This window comes from Artemia sp. Qi Xiang Cuo, chromosome 11, assembly GCF_049724085.1.
Source record: "Artemia sp. Qi Xiang Cuo chromosome 11, ASM4972408v1, whole genome shotgun sequence".
In the NCBI taxonomy this organism is placed as follows: Eukaryota; Metazoa; Arthropoda; class Branchiopoda; order Anostraca; family Artemiidae; genus Artemia; species Artemia sp. Qi Xiang Cuo.
The window spans coordinates 32,454,359-32,471,016 of record NC_142804.1 but is presented as its reverse complement, the minus strand read 5'-3'; the positions used below and the strand labels follow the sequence as shown (position 1 = coordinate 32,471,016).

General features: G+C 39.5%; 1 protein-coding gene across 4 annotated transcripts in view; it reads left to right on the top strand.

Annotated features, from left to right (window-relative positions):
* Positions 1-16,658, top strand: part of Ca-beta (Calcium channel protein beta subunit) — a 295,614-nt gene that overhangs the window by 129,898 nt on the left and 149,058 nt on the right. For 3 of the 4 annotated variants that reach the window (XM_089096699.1, XM_089096700.1, XM_089096701.1), the window contains 2 exons: positions 6,730-6,846; positions 15,080-15,204. In XM_089096699.1, coding sequence (XP_088952825.1) covers positions 6,730-6,846; positions 15,080-15,204 — 242 coding nt within the window. Of the gene's footprint in view, positions 1-466; positions 506-6,729; positions 6,847-15,079; positions 15,205-16,658 lie in introns of all 4 variants that reach the window. The other variant, XM_089096702.1, reaches the window with a different exon arrangement.

The window sequence follows — 16,658 nt, the reverse complement described above, 5'->3', positions numbered from 1 at the left end:
GAATATATGCTATTGACATTCATTAATATTAAGCTGTTAATACTGCATAATATATCGATATCACCTGCTTAATATATAGTTTTTCCTTCAAACTTGAGACATTTTCAAATTCTTAATGGCAGCCCTGGGCAGAAATAGTAGTTTAGTTTGGATAGCACTTCCATACAGGAGCTTCCTAGAATCACTTCATTGGGGGGGGGGGTGATCTCCGTAAATTTTACCGAATCGCTACCTGATTTATACTGAATTTTCTTCAGAAATCAAGAATTTTGTTAAATTTCGGTCGATTTTGCAAAATTTCTGCCGAAAATTTCACCGAAGGCGAAAATTTAACCAAATGCCATAAAGTTGGGGGGGGGGCGAGCCCCACGCCCCTCTGGACGCCCCTGCTTCCATGTATCAGACCTAAAAAAAGTTAGTGTTGATTTTATTCTAGGAATGTTTCTTTATTTATATTTCTTTTTAGTTTGACTTTCACTAACCTATGTCCAAGTACAAGCAGTTGGTAAGAATTAACTGTTAGATTAGATACTTAATGTTTTTTTTTATGTTTAGAATAGTCGTCTACTTATGCCTCCTGTAGTTAGTGCTAGTAACTAACAATTATAGTTCTTGTGTCAGCATGGGGAAATGTATGTTTATCTTGTATTGTATTTTCATTTTCAGGAAAGTAGAGGGCCTGAACCCCCTCAGCCAATCCACTGGTACATATGAGCGTAAAATCCTCCTGACAAAAACGCAAAGTGTAATGAAAAATATCTTGGGCAGATTTTGTAGAAACAGCGTAAACAATTTTTGTATGGCATGCAGGATAGACAGGAGCTCTAGCGTACAGAGGGGAAGGATTTCGAACCTGGCTACCTCATAATTCAAATTTAACATGTTTTCCCCCATAAATTCCTATGTCTTTCATTTAGTTTTCTGATTTGCAGTTTTTCTTTTATTGCCCCTCAACCCCTCAAAAATTTTCTTCTGAATTTCTTGCAAAGTTTCTTATTAATCAGTCCGACAGCTAAAGAGTTAGCACCATTGTGAAGTTGTTTACATGAAAACACTTTGCCAGGTTCTTTCTAATTTCAAGTTTTCCAGTAACAAAATTTGGATTGTTGTGAAAGGATTATTATCATGATGGTTTGGCAAGTAAAATTGCCATTAAATGATGTTGGCTCATCCAACAAGATTGGAACTTAAAACTCAAGTTCCAGGTCGTTACCTGTTGAAAAACCCAACAATGCAATTAAATGGTCCCTAATAATCGACGCTTAGCACTTCTGTTCATTGCTGAAGAACTGAGCCTCAGTAGCAACTCCATAAAAGTGGAAAAAAGATTTTGGCGGCATTTGTGACACAAAGGCAAAAATCAGCCTAATGAACAATTTGGTTATATTGCAATGTTTGGCCAATATCGTTCAAAATACTTAACTTTCGCCCATATTCACACGGTATTGCCTTTCTTGACTGCGGACTATTGGCCAATGTGAAAGCTACCATTAAAAGAAAAAGTTTTAACCCACTAGATACCATTTAGAAGATAGTGATACTTGCTACTTAGGTCCCGGCCATCCTCGTGGGACGTTTTGGGGCCACTCCTCTTGCTAGCTCATGCGTGAGGGCTCGGTACATTTCTCTGTCTGGTGCAATTCGTGATAACTGGGCTATCTTGAAGTTGTCGAAGTGGAAGTTCTCCATCCATCGTTTTCGTGGTCAGCCTCGTGGACGAAGGCCATGGAGGGATCCTTCAAGTTCGATTTTCGGGAGGCGGCTCAGCTCCATTCGCTTGACGTGGTTGTTGTTTCTTGATTTTACTGAGAATGGTTTCAGTGGACTGGAGCCTTTGACGTACTTCCACATTTTTGATTCGGTCAGTGTATTTGATTGCAACAATGCGCCGGAGGCATCTCATCTCAAAAGCTAATAGTTTTCTCTCGTCTTCGGTTTTTAGGGTCCATGTTTCGCATGGATAAAAAACTATGGGGATTACTAAACTGTTGAATAGGCGCAACTTGAGTTTTTTGGATAGGAGACTACTTTTCCAGAGGTTGGCTAGTTTTCGGAAGCTAGAGCTAGCAAGTGCAAGTCGTTGTTTCACGTCAGAGCTATGGCAATTATCTGAGGAGACTTGGCTACCAAGATACAGGAAGTGGTTAATAGTTTTAACCTGTCTCCCACCTATGGTGATAATGGGCGGGTTGTCCAGTTCACGTCTCTTAGTTACCATGACTTTGGTCTTGCTGGCATTGATCTCTATCCCGAACGGCTTTTAGGTATTGTAGTTTATCAGCTTGTGCCTGCAGTTCTTGTGTAGGGTTAGGTAGCGCATTAATATCAGCAGCGTAGGCAAGATTGTCTATTAGCAGCCCTCTTAGTGTTGGGCTACATTCACTGCATCAGTGACAAAACGGCATTTAGAAAGAGGTTAAAGAGATGTGGTGATAAGATGTAACCCTGGAAAACCCCTGACGAAGTTGTGAACTCTTCAGACAATCCATCAACGGTTATTACTTGGCCTTGGAACCAGTCCTACAGACTCTTGATTATTTGAACTATCTCTAAGGGGATCCCGTGGTGAAGGAGGATATGCCAGAGTCCTTTGCGCCATATCAGGTTAAATGCCTGACGGAAATCAAAGAATAGTTGGTAGAGTTCTTGTTTAAATTCAATGTATCGTTCCATGAGTTGTCGAAGGACAAATATCTGATCGATTTTTGATCTCCCAGGGCGGAAGCCGACCGGATATTCTCCAATGGCAAAGGCAGTTGTTACTTGTGTGCGTTGGAGTAGGATTTTCAGGACACGTAACTGGTCGCTCGTGAGGCTGATCAGACGGTTGTTTCCGCACTCTTTCCTTGGCCCCTTTTTGTGAATGGGTACAATGGCAGCCTTGTACCACTGACGGGTACGTGGCCAGTTTCTCACACCGCAGACACAATGGCATGGTACATATCTGTTACATCGTCCCTTCCGACGTTAATGAGTACAGCGGTGACTGTCTGGACCAGGGGATTTTCTATGTTTGAGCGACTTGTTTGCTGACTCGGTTTCTGACTTGGATGGGGATGGTGGTCTGACTTCTTGGTTGGGTATGGGGAAGCGGGTTAGTGTTTCAGGATCCGCAGTTACTAAGAGCTTCAATTTATCTTTAAAGCATTTTTCCCATCTTTCAGGTTTCATCTTTGCATCGCTAATCTCATTTCCGTCTCTGTCCAGGATCACTGACGTTTGTGGCTCCTTTTTTTGGCTTAACTCGCGTACCATTCTGAAAACTGCTCTGAAGTTCCCCTTCTTGAACAGTACTTCACAGTCTTCACATTTCTTCCGCAGGTGGTTACGTAGTGCCTTTCTGATCTCTCGCTCTACTGTTCTCTTGAGGAGCTTGTAAGTATGTTAAGGGAAGGTAGTCAAGGGAGAATGATGTTTCAGGATCTCTCGGAATTTTTCAGATAAAGTGGAAGTGTAGGTCTGCCTTTTGGTGCTAGCGTAGGCCAATTTTGGCTTCTCAAAAGATGGTAGTTTTTGTTTTAGGTTGGATTATAAATACGACACTGTTGCAATTCAAAATTCTTTAAAACACTCCTATATTATTTGAAAAATATTTATGCAGAGTAGTAAAGATTTACTCTATTAAATTTTAGTGTCTCTTGATCTATTTTGTGTTTTATAAATATTTATAACTATTTTAACTTTTACACTATTAAATTTTAGTGTCTTGTGATCTATTTTGCGCTTTACAAGTTTTGTTTGTAATTTAGTTGACTGGATTTAGACAAAATTAGATGTACTGTTTGATTGCACTCAGGGGTGCAGCTAAGGGGAAAGGGGACTGCCGCGCAGTGCCGACACATTAGACTCCAAACTAAAAACCTTATATATCCCCCCTCCAAACTCAAAACCCTAGCTGCACCCCTGATTGCACTGCATCCTTTACGAAAGCTTAAGTTAGATAGATAGCACGAGCCGAACAGCAAAAACTAAAAAGGATTTTAAGTCTTGTCCCTTAGAAATGTAGAAGTAGAATAAGACAAACGGTGAAAAGGCTTGGTGTGTAGGTCCTCGGTGTATATACATTGTTCCTTGTTTCAAACCAGGGAGACAGGAAGTAAAGACATTATAATACTCCCCTGAGGCCAATTTCTGATTGTCATTGACACTATCTCTATTATTCTTGAGTGTTTTGAATTGGACAGATGTGAAGCATGTCTAGGGCTTTGGCTCCATAGAGCCACCCAGCTATACAGACTATAAATTCTTACATGATTGAATTTAGAAAATCTCTTTTTTACTAAAACGACTCAATGCAAACCAAAGTGTAAGTAAAAATAAAGAAAATGCATAAAAATCAAAATTAATCACTGACATATTTTGGCGTAATAACCTAAATTAGGTATTTATTTCCAAGACCACCTTGCCTTTCTATGACAAATAAATAGACGTTCAAATGGAGATAAGTCCATTTATTAGACAGTGAAAACATGTACTAAAGTCTTCATATTTCGACCACATATACAGATGATTAAGAGAGGGAAAGCAGTTTCAGCTGCCATTTTACGTAATTCAAGGCTTTCAAGTATAAAAGATCTAAAAATGCATAAATATGTTTTTAATTCTAAAGTTTTGCCTACTATCCATTAAGGAGCGGAACTTTGGGGGGATGACCTGGCACCACAATTGGAATCAATTCAGCTGCAACATTTTAAGAGATTAATTGGTCTTCACGTAACGACCCACAATCAGGCTATAAAGGGTGACCTGGGTATATTTTCGCTGACAATGAGTAGATTAGCACAGATGATCCGGTACTGGCTAAAGGTTCTAAGTCTGTCAGAAGATAGGTTAGCAAAAGCAGCTTATGTGGAAATGCTACGGTCGAAACGTAAAAGATCGTGGCCGTATCAAATAAAAAATGTTTTAGATGGATTAGGATTATCATATATTTGGAATGAGGGGCCAGGACCCTCAAATCAGCGTGAGTCTTTTTTTGCTATTACTGTTGAAATAATAAAATACCAGAAACTCCAAAAGTGGACCCAGGCAGTTAAGTTTTAGTACCAGGTAAAATATATATTTGGATTCAAATATTATTTTAAACTAGGATTACTGGGGGAGACATTGAGGACTTGGTTTCAGATCCGAGCGAATGACCTGCCACTACAAAATGTAAAAAGAATATTTGAAATAAAGAGGGTGGCCCCAGATGCAAATGCGGATTATTCTTGCCCCAGATTTAACATTGTTTTTGTGTTTGTGGCCATTTTTCACACCGTGGGCAAGCAACTTTCTATTTTATGTTAAAAGTTTTTTGAGGTTGGAAACTGTTATTTCCCGGTTTTCATTAAAACGACTGTAAAAATGACAATCAGGCAGTTATGTAAATTTGTAAATGAAGCGTTGACTCAATGAGTGAAAATTGATATTTATGTTATTTTTCTTGTGGAGTGTGATTAAGAATACTGTTCTGTATGGCCTGTTTTTTGGCTTATAATAAATTATTATTATGCGGCGATTGTTATCATATTTTAGATACATAATTTAAGATAGTACGTCGAAAATATGTCGTATATGTGGTGAGATGTGACCAATCAAGTACATAACTATAAACCCAACAACATTTCTTTTGCAATTAGAAGACGAAGAAGATTTTGCCACCTTTATTAGAAATTCAGTTTAAATTTAGGCGACTTTAAAGAAGAAAATTTACAACTCAATACTTTGGATGAACCCAGCTACTGAACTCTCTCAGACAAATCTAGTGATTGAACCGGAAGTAATTGTTTAGTTCTGTATAAATACGTTGGTTTTGAGTTTAATGTTTTAGTATACCTGCTAATGACGATCGCTGTACATGTGGGCGAAATATCCGGACTTTTGTATCTGTTTTTACTGTCTAATAAATGGACTTAATCCCATTTGAACGTTTATTTGTTGGCAAACCATTGACCTAAAAAAAATCGCTCTGTTTAGAGAAAAATAGTTGAAAATAGAATTTAAATATCAATTTAAGCACTGCAAAGATCTACACTAGGAGAAAAGATCAGGTGCGAATAGAATAAATTGCTTTCACAATGACGTTATGTTTTCTAAAAAGGACGAATATCCAGCATTTGTATCGGGGGGGGGGCAAGAGGGTTCCATATCTGGATAGGCATGGGGAATATAATACTTCTTTCTCCACATTATGGGGGGCAACTGCCCCATTGCCCGCCTACCCCCAAACGATACCCCTATTTCTGATACGAGTTCAAAATAGAAATGAAGTTAAAAAATTTAAACTAAAGAAAAAAAATTAAACGCAAACATGCAAGACTTCAAATATTTTTTGAAAAAAAACTAGTTTTACTACAAGAGAATTCCAGGAAAAAAGGACTTATTCGGCAAATAGGTGGTTTTGCAGAGTTGTTTGTGGAACAACACTCTAAGCATGTTCCCAAAAGCAACAAAAACATGATTTTTATCAGGATTAAATTCTACCTTATTTTTGAGTTGCTTGGAAAAGGTTTAAGTTTTGTTGCCAAAATCTTAGTAAAGAAAAAAGGGAATGCATAGTCAATACACCCATTTTGTACTCCTCTTGTTACAGTTGAAGACTATTCAACCCACAATTCGGAAATTGTCTTTCCAGCGTCTCGTTTTCTTTTCTATGGATTTACTTCTTTATACATTTTTTCTCAAATAATCATCATTTCGTTTGGGATAAAAACCCAATTTAATGGTAGGCCTATATTGTCTTTTTAGGGATCAGCAGACTCAAACTACTCCCACCCATCTTCTGATCTCTCTCTTGACGAAGAGAGAGAAGCGCTTCGCAGGGAAACGGAACGACAAGCCCTGGCCCAGCTTGAGAAAGCAAAGGTTAGCTTAAAGTTGACTTTTCTGTTTGTTCTGTTTTGTCCGCCATATATAGAAATGTGTGCGTAGGCTAAGCTTCTCGTGGAGGAAGCGTTTTAACAATACGATTCTTCTGAGGAGCGGTGTCAGAGACCTAAGAAGAAGCTTTTTTCAAGAGAAGCCTGACTAGCGAGGGGGATTACATACATTATGTAATGTATGAAAAAGTTGTCATCGTTTGGTGGATTTTACTGGCTGCAGTAATTCAAAAGGTGTAATGTTCAATTTTCCAAAATTTTCATTCCTATCCTATTCTCTCAAACTAAACAAGATATTTATCGATTAGACTGAATGGTTTTCGCCTTTTTATTTGTTTATCAAAATATTTAGCTATTTCTGCTTTCCCATTTTTTTTTTTTGCTCACAGAAATAGTGGAAAACGGAACTTTGGCTAGATAATATGTTATTACCTTAGCATACATGCCTAAAAATATTAATTGTATATCCAATAAAACTTTAAATAGCAGCCAACAAACACAAGGCTCATTTTTCTCTTTTCCGGTCTTCTGTAAAATATATAACATATAACAGAAAGTCTTTTTTGAGGCACCGTAGGCGATGCTTCCAAAAAGTGAATTTAAAACTGTTTTTTTTCCACACTAGTATTTAGAAGTAGAGTAAAAATAAAATGGATTTTAACAAAGCATCTTCAACAATACATGGCAACAAACCATAAGTAAATAGCGACCCATGCGAGTAGTAGCTGAGACTTGTAAAAAGTATATTTTGAGATATGCGTCAAAAAGAATTTTTTTTTTTTCATGGTGAATCCCAGCATACAAAACTCATCCAGTTTAAATTTACCCATCGAAAACTATCAACATAAGAGCCGCTTTATCCTTTTGGAATAAGAATACCCCCCCCCCCTTAAAAGGGGGTAGTAACCGAAATGAAAGTTCTACTTGAAATTTAGCATAACGGGGAGCCACTAAGCGAAGGTTTTGAGTCTATCTACAAAAACACAAGATTTTGTATTTTCATAGTAGTATTGTCATAAGTGTTGACTTGATAAGGTGGCATGGGTCCTTCGATATTCTTCAACCGCCATTTCGTATAAAAAAGATGATCGTAGAAACTTAGAAAGGACTAATTGGATAAGAAATCGGGAGCTCAGGTGTTCTTTCGGTGCCTAAGGTAGTTGGAAGACAACCAACCCCCTCCAATGCTTATTTTTGGCACCCTTTGGAATTTCTAACCCCATGGCATCGAGTCCGAATTTTGAGATAGCCATTTTGCTCAGTATATTTGAAAGATCAAATAAATATGCCCTTAGGAATAAAAGGGCCACATAACCCCAGGGGAAAAGGTCTTAAATTATTGACACCGTCCAGTCTTCACTAACAGGTTCTTGCAGAAAATACTAACAAGTTTGGCCACGGCTGTCTGACCAGCTCGGAACTTTCAGGGGCTGTTTTTTGGGCTAAGAGGACTTCAAATTTGTGTAGGGGAGGGTGAGGGAATTACGAAGCCAAAAAACAGGTCAGCAAACTTTTGTGTCTGATGGGTTTGAAGCTTACACCCGTAGCTCCTTGGGCCAAGGGGACCCTGTTGTGGAAAAAAAATGAAACTAAATTGGGCAACATCAGCTTGTGATTCCAAAAATGCGCCCACATAGACTGGGTCCATGACTCCTCGGTTAAGTTAAAACTTTCTTTAAAGATTTGGTTCTACTAATATATGACATCAGAAAATGGGCCGAAAATGTTGTTTCGACAATTGGCTTGAGGCTTAAAGGGCGTACTGACTGACTTAATTACTTTGACTTATGTCTCCTGCCGGGCGCTGCTCGGCGTAGAGAGTGACGTCTGTCTCCTCCATCCACTTCGGTCCATGGCAAGCGTTTGCAAATCGCTCAACCTGATATTTGCCATCGTCAGGAATTCGGACAGGCTGTCAGACCATCGTTTCTTCGGTCGGCCGCGAGGTCGCTTCCGACCGGCTTTGACAGGGTCGAAGTCATGGATCGTTTTCGCAGGTATGTGTGGAGGCATTCGAAGTAGGTGTCCGAACCATCGTAGTGTTCGCTCGGCTGCTTGGGTCGAAAAAAGAGACTGCTTGGTGAGCTGCATCAGCTTCTCATTGCTGACGAAGTCGAACCATCGTAGACCTTCGATCCTCCTCAGGCTCTTCGACTGAAAGACATCAATTGCCTTGAGGGTTGCGGCTGAAGCTTGCCACGTCTCAGATCCATAGAGCATCACAGAGCCGACGAGGGCGTTGAAAATCCGCAGCTACGTTGTGCGACTGATGTTTGGTTTTCGCCAGGGGTGACGGTTCAGTCTGCCGATGGCAGAAGACGATTTGGATATTCTCGCTTGTAGTTCAGAAAGAAGCGAGCCATCTGAAGAAATTATGGAGCCCAGGTAGGTGAACCTTTGGACAACTTCGATGCTAGTGGTGCTATCCAGGCTAACTGAAGGATTAGCAGCAGGAGAGGATGGGTCTATGGCCATAATTTTCGTTTTAGTCCAGTTTATATGCAGTCCTACTTTTGCAGCCTCTTCTCGTAGGGTTCGAAGCGCTTCCAGCAACTGCTCCATGGAGTCCGCCAGAATGGCCAAGTCATCGGCAAAATCAGCATCTGTAATGACAGGATCTCCAAACTTGAGTCCAAAGCTGAAATGTGAGGTAGTTCTTATCAAAACGTAGTCTTTGATGACATTGAAGAGCTCTGGGGCCACTTCACATCCTTGGCGCACTCCTGTCGTCATTTGTAAGAACGGGCTGCGCCGGCCGTTGACTTGAACACAGCTCTCTGTACCATGGTGTAGAGCTTTGAAGAGTCTGCATTATTTCTCAGGGAGGCCAGTTGATTCTAGAATCCGCCAAAAAGCTTCTCTGTTCACTGAGTCGAACGCAGCACGGAAGTCGACAAAGGCAAGAAAAGCTTTTTGTCGGAACTCCGTGGCTTTTTCTATGATTTGTCGGATCGTAAAAATCTGCTCGATGGTTGAACGGTCTGACATGAAACCAGCTTGCTCCGGTCGCCGGATTTTACGAATGATATTTCGACATCGATCTAGCAGGACCATTGAGAAAAGTTTTCCCGGGACAGACAGTAGGGTTATTCCACGGTAGTTCGAGCAGTCGCTTCTAGAGCCTTTCCTCTTCCATAAAGGGATAATGACACCCTTACGCCAATCTTCGGGAATTATCTCGGTTTGCCAGATTGTAGAGAACAGGGTGTGGAGAAACAGGAGCATAAAAGGACCTGCATATTTTAGCAGCTCCGAACTCAGGCCACAGATACCGGCAGCTTTATTGTTCTTGAGCCTTTTTACTGCATTTCCAATTTCTGAGGGGCTGAAAGGCTCGTCTGGAGGAGCATCTACTTCGGATCTTGGACTGCCAGGTTGGCTGAAACTATCAGTAGGAGGCATAGACGGGCTAGTGTTGTTCAGGAGTGAGCAGAAGTGGTCCTTCCACCGCTCGAGACAAGAACCCTCATCAGAGAGAAGTGTCCCATCCCTGGATAGGACGGGTCCCAATGCTGGTGTTTTATTTTCTGTGAGATCGCGGAGGTGCTTGAACAGGCTACCCATGTCTTTCTTTTTTGCTGCTAGTTCGATTTCATCGGCTTTCCTTGCAACAAACTGAGTTCGGTCTCGGTGAATAAGTCTGTTCCGCACTCCATTGAGCCTTTGATAGGTGACCATGTCCCCAAGAAGTCTTACCCTCTGCCTTTGCTCTATGACCTGCAGTGTTTCGTCAGTTAGCCACGATTTCTTCGGGAAACTTCGCTTGCCAAGCACCAGCTGTGCTGCTTCGCTGGTCTGCCATTTAAAATACTTCCAGGCGTCTTTGCTGTTGTTGAGTGTGCCAAGGAGCTCGAAGCGATTTGATATCTCAACACTATACTTCTGGCGAGTATCTGGCTCCTTTAGTTTCCCAATATCCGCTGCTACTGGTTTTCTTTCCGATCGCTGTGCATGGAGGCGAAGCTGTAAAAATAATGACGTAGTCAATCATCTTCTTTGTGCGACCGTCGTTACTATACCACTTGTACTGGTGGATAGTCTTATGTTGGAAGTAGGTGTTTGCGATCAGAAGTTCATGGGATCGGCACAGTTCGAGTATGTGAAGGCCGTTATCGTTCAGTGGGTCGGGGGATACAGGTCCAATTGTGCCACGCCAAACACCCTTATCATCTCGCACTGTAGCATTGAAGTCACCGAGAAGAACAGTGACATCGCGGGGGGAAACTGTTGACAGACATCTGGACAGAGCAGAGTAGAACTCTTCCTTGGTTACGTCGTCGGAATCGTTGGTTGGGGCATAGCATACGAAAATTGTCATCTTGCCATGCTTGTGCCCAAAGCGGGCCTTCATTATTCTGTCCGATATAGCTTCGTGCAAGAGTAAGGCCTTTCTTGCAAGGCCGTTTAGCGCGAGGCCAACACCATTTCTTCTCATGCTCCCTCCAGACCAGACTAACGAGTGATTATCGCCTATTCGCTCTTCTCCACTTCCAGTAAGACGGGTTTCTGTGAGACATGCAATCGCCACTTTATTCTTACGAAGTTCTTGAGAAAGTAGGTTCTTTGATGCAGATGCATTCAGGGTCAAAACATTCCAGGTGGCTATTCGAAGCCCCCTTTGGTCTAGAAGGTTCAGTCTGTCAGTCTTTCTGACGTCGTCAGCATGTCCATTGACGCGCGATGGTTGAGATCTTAAAAGGAGGTCCGGATACAAGGCTATGAAGTCACTTTGCTTAGCACTTGATTTTCAGGTGGAGGGTCGCTAGCCCAACCGACCCTAGGCCTGGAATCTGATTAGAGCTAGGTTTAACCTAGATATTGAGATTCCCGGGGTAGGCTCCACCCGCCACATGAGGTTGCAGCCACCCTGATCGGAGCGTTTAGCTAGGGGATGACCCCATATCCAGGGGCACGTGGTCAGCAGACAAGGTCTGCATCATTCCGGACGAACTCCATCCGCCTCCAACTGTACTGACTGGGTCAAGAAGAATATTACAACCACTTTGAATGTTTCCGCGGTACAATTATTCCGGAGCATCTGTACATATAAAATCGAGTCGCCATAGTGAAAGTAAGACAATTAAAAAGAATTCCATATAAGAATTCTGACAAATCCCCCCTGTAATATTTCACTGGAAAATTCACCCCAAAACCCCCCTCCGCAAGGAAAATTCTACCCCTCCCTTCCGAAAAATGTTTGTACACGTCCCACTAACAAACAATGTATGTAAACAATTTGCATATTTCATAACTTACAGCTATTTCCCCCGAGACTGTGGTGTGGGGGATCATTTTATCCCCAGAGGCAGAGCTATTGTACCTTCCATTTATGCTGAACAAAATGAAAATCTCAAAATTTTGATCGGATGACTTTGGGAGGGGGGGGGGGGGAGGGGCGCGGCAGGATTGGTAGCTACCCTCCAATTTTTTTGGTCACTTAAAAAGCGTATTAGAACTTTGAATTTCCGGCCGAGTAAACCCTCTCCCGATCGTTCAGGACAATTGGTTTGATACAATCACCTCTGAGGGAGAAAAGAAATAAACAACCAACAAACAAATAAACACGCATCTTTGATCTTTTCTCTGGCAAAAATACAAAATTCCACATTTTGCAGATGGTAGCTTGAAACATCAACATTTGTGTTCTCTAATACACTGAATCTGATGGTTCTATTTTCATTAAAATACATTGACGTAGAAAGGGTTGTCCCCTCTATTTCCAAAATCATGGAAATATTCTAAGGCTCGTAAATTTTGATGGGTAAAAACTTAAGGAATTTTCTATATTTGGAATCAGGGAAAAGGCCAATTCTTTCCTAGTATCTATCTTTGGTTAAAATTTTGTTTTTTTTAGAGTTTCGGTTTGATAAAATAAACGTGGATGTACCTTCATTGCTAGCAACCTAGCAAGAGACGCACGTTCAATACTAAGAAACATAATAACCCATAACTCCTAAAAATAGAGTCAGATCAAAACAAGAAGTATACTAATAGAACCGCCTTGTCTGAAATCCCTATATAGGAAACTTACTGTCCTTTGGCTTACCAAACAAGGGAAATATATTGGCTTGAAAATCAAGATAAGTGGCTGCAACCAGGATATTCTGCATCGAGGGTATCTTTTTTTTTCCTTTTTTTTTCTCCACAGCTAGCGGGGCACTGGAACATCATAGAGAGTTGTCTAATGGCTCATTTTAAAGGAAATGCATGTATATGAAAACTTTTTCTAACTTACAAAAATAATTTCTGAAACAGGATCAGTTTTTTTACTAAAAACTGTATTTTCATGTACAAGATTGATGAATAACGACATAATCTTAGGTTGTAACCATATATGCCGTAAAATTAAATGCGATAGTATAATGTTAGCTATAACTACATCAGTACAGAATTGCTAATGTTATTATGCAAACTGCAAAAATATTTATTTTGCCTGAGCAATAATATAAGTATTTTAATTCAAACTAGAAATATACCTTAAATTTTTCAAAATAGTTTTGTTTTTTGCTTGATTTAATCAACAAAAGTTTTATTTGATTTCTCTCTTCAAAGTCTCACTTAAATTTTTTTTGGCTCAACTTGCAAATTGTGTATCTCTTGTTTCAAATAGTTCGTGGTAACAGATTCTATAGTAAGAGCGACTTGTCTCAATAGTAACCGAAACTCTAAATACGGAATTTTGATACCAATATATCAAAAAGATCGGCTTAGTATGCTAATTCCAAATATATAAAATATAAGCTTCATTAAGTTTAGTGTTACCCATCAAAGGCTACGAGCCCGAGAAAATTTGCCTGAGTTTAGAAAAGGGGGGAAATACCCACTCCAATCGAGGAATCTTAATGAAAATCACACTAACAGATTATGGGTATCAGAGAACCCTACTGTAGAAGTTTCAAGCCCCTATCTGCAAAGATTTAGTATTTTGTGTTTTTTTTTTGCCAGAAGAAAGATCACGGATGCGTGTTTATTTGTTTTCCCCCCCAGCGGTGATCGTATCGATCCAGTGGTCCTAGAACATTGGGAAAGGGCTCATTTGAACGCAACTTAAAAGTTCTATTGCCCTTTTGAAGTGACCAGGAAGATTGGAGGGTAACTAGGCCCCTCCTACGCCCCTTATTTACCCAAAATCATCCGATCCAAATTTTGAGATAGTCATTTTGTTCAACACAGTTGAGAGGCCTAATAACTATGCCTTTGAAGATAACTTGACCCCCCCCCCCTACAGCCCCTGGGACAAGGTTTTTAAGTAATAAATTATGCCATTATTTACGTACGGTACTTGTAATTGGGAAGTATGCATTCATTTTTCGGGGGGGGGGCGAAATTTATGCTGGGGGAATTTTCTTCGGGGAAAGTTTTCCATGAGAAAGGATGTTTCCAGGGGGCGGACTTTTCAGGGGATATTACCATGGGGAAATTTGCCAAAACTCTTAAACGAAATTCTTTTTATATGTTTTACTTTCTCTTTGCCGACTGAATTTTACGCGTGGAGAAGTTAAGGATAATTGTACGGGGTAAATTTTCACCGGGATTAAATTGTGTAGAGGATATTTTCTTGGAGAGGGGGGATTTTCTTGTGGAGGGGGAGCCTGATTTCCCGGTATTTAAAAAAATGATTAGAAATTAAATGAGAAAAACAAGTTTTTTTAACTGAAAGTAAAGAGCAACATTAAAATTTAATATGAACAGAAATTAGTACGTATAAAAGGAAGGTCACCCCATCCTAAAGATCTCGCTCTTTACGGTAAAGTTTGAATTTTGTCCCAATTATCTAAGAATGACTCCTGAAACAGAAGATTCGTTTAATTAGAACAATAAGAAGCTTGTTTAAAAGTACTAAAAACCTTCAGCGTGAAGAGCGAGGTGTTGAGGATATACGTGATAATTTCTGTTGGTTTAAAGTTTTAAAGTGGCTCCTTTATTTCAGCTGAAAAATCTTGTTTCTTCATTTATTTATATTTTAAAGTCACAAGGCTGAATACAAAATAACAGCAAATGAAGGTCGTATCTGTCATCTCTTGGGCAAGAAAACGGTTAAAAAAAATAAACGAGGAAAAAACTTAAATATTCGAACAAATCACCCTGAATAAAGAAAACCACGACAGCTATTAGTAAAAACAAGAAAAATAAAAAATATGTATAATAATGAATTAAAAATGGAATTAAAAGTGGAAAAATGCTAAAAAAATATTTGGAATTTAAACACTTTTTTTCAGGATAAACCAGTTGCATTTGCAGTACGAACGAACCTTAGCTATGATGGAACAGCAGATGATGACTCACCAGTACATGGCTCTGCTGTCTCATTCAACGTTAGAGATTTTCTGCATATTAAAGAAAAGTATGTAGTTAATGCTTTTTTTTCAGTTGTCCCTTGAATCTTTACTGGGATACCCTCCATAGAAAATTAGTCGGCTGCAAACAAGTTTTGATAAATAAGTATAAAAACTGATTTTGTTCTGAGAAAACCAATTGACATACATATTTGAAATTGGGGGCTGGAAGAACACAAAAGTCATACATAGGGTTCAGTTTCCTCTAGGTGCAATTGAGGAAACAAGTACTTCTTTGTAAAAGTTTTTGACAAAACAAGATATTCTAGTTCTGAGGTCTTCTATCAAAACACGCTCTTTACAAAAATAAGTTTGAAGGAGTCATAGTTAGAAGCTCTTGGGCTAAAGGAAAAGTTGCAGCAAATATTGTTCTCGAACAATGATATATCAGTAAGCTGATACAGAATTTTTATTGTGAAAACAAGTTTAAATAAATCTTAAAAAGACTCCTGAAACCCGTCGACAATAGCATTTGATTTAAATGAAAAATGCACTATCAGAATCGCTATGGTCTAAAACCCTATTTAGACGAAATACAATCCACCATTCCGAACAACAGGGAAAGTCAGTTTATTGCATAGGTACCACTGATATATTTCCGGTATTTTTTCCCCCAGGGGTGATCGTATCAAACCAGTGGTCGTGAAACAATGGGAGAGGGCTCCCGACATTTCCTTATCTGCTCTATATTCAATCATCGGTAATATTTTTGCATGACATAATGTAAATTTGGATTTTTAATTCCCGTTATTGCTGGACTCATAAAAATTGCAGAGATGGTTATTTTATCTGTATTAATTATTTTATTAATATAGCAATTTAAACTTTCGTTATCTAACCAAGCAGGTCTCAAATATTTTATTCTATGAGTTACTTTCAGTTCCTCATTATTAAATATAAACTTAAAATTTCCGTGTTATGTCCTTGAAGTTATTATTTGAAAATAATAAATTCACTCTTATGAATATTCGTCTTTGATTTTTCATCTCCAAATATTCCGCTATCAGATTTAGCGGCGTCGGCAAATCTTACGGTGTGCTAGCGACCAGTGTGATATTACCCGCAAGTAGTAATAGGGATACTTTTCTGATCGCTAAACTAACTTAAGAAGCCCATCTTTTCTGTGAAAAATCAACAACATCATACACAAAATAGAAAACAACTTAGAGGATAGAGTGCCACTTTCTTTAACTCCTAGCCTAACTCCAAACAGCCTAGAAACATTATTAAATACTTCTACTATACCACCCACGTGTACCACCCTTGTACTATACCACAAAATATACATTCTCACTATCAGTTGCACAAACAAGTAGGCGAGGCCTATTCTGGATATGGTATCTTCCAATAGTTTTCTATCTATACTGTTGAACGACTTATGAGGTCCAAAAATCCAAAATCTTTCCTTTCCCGTGTTTGTCTATTAAACAGTCTAAAGTAAATGCTCTATCTGACGTCCCAT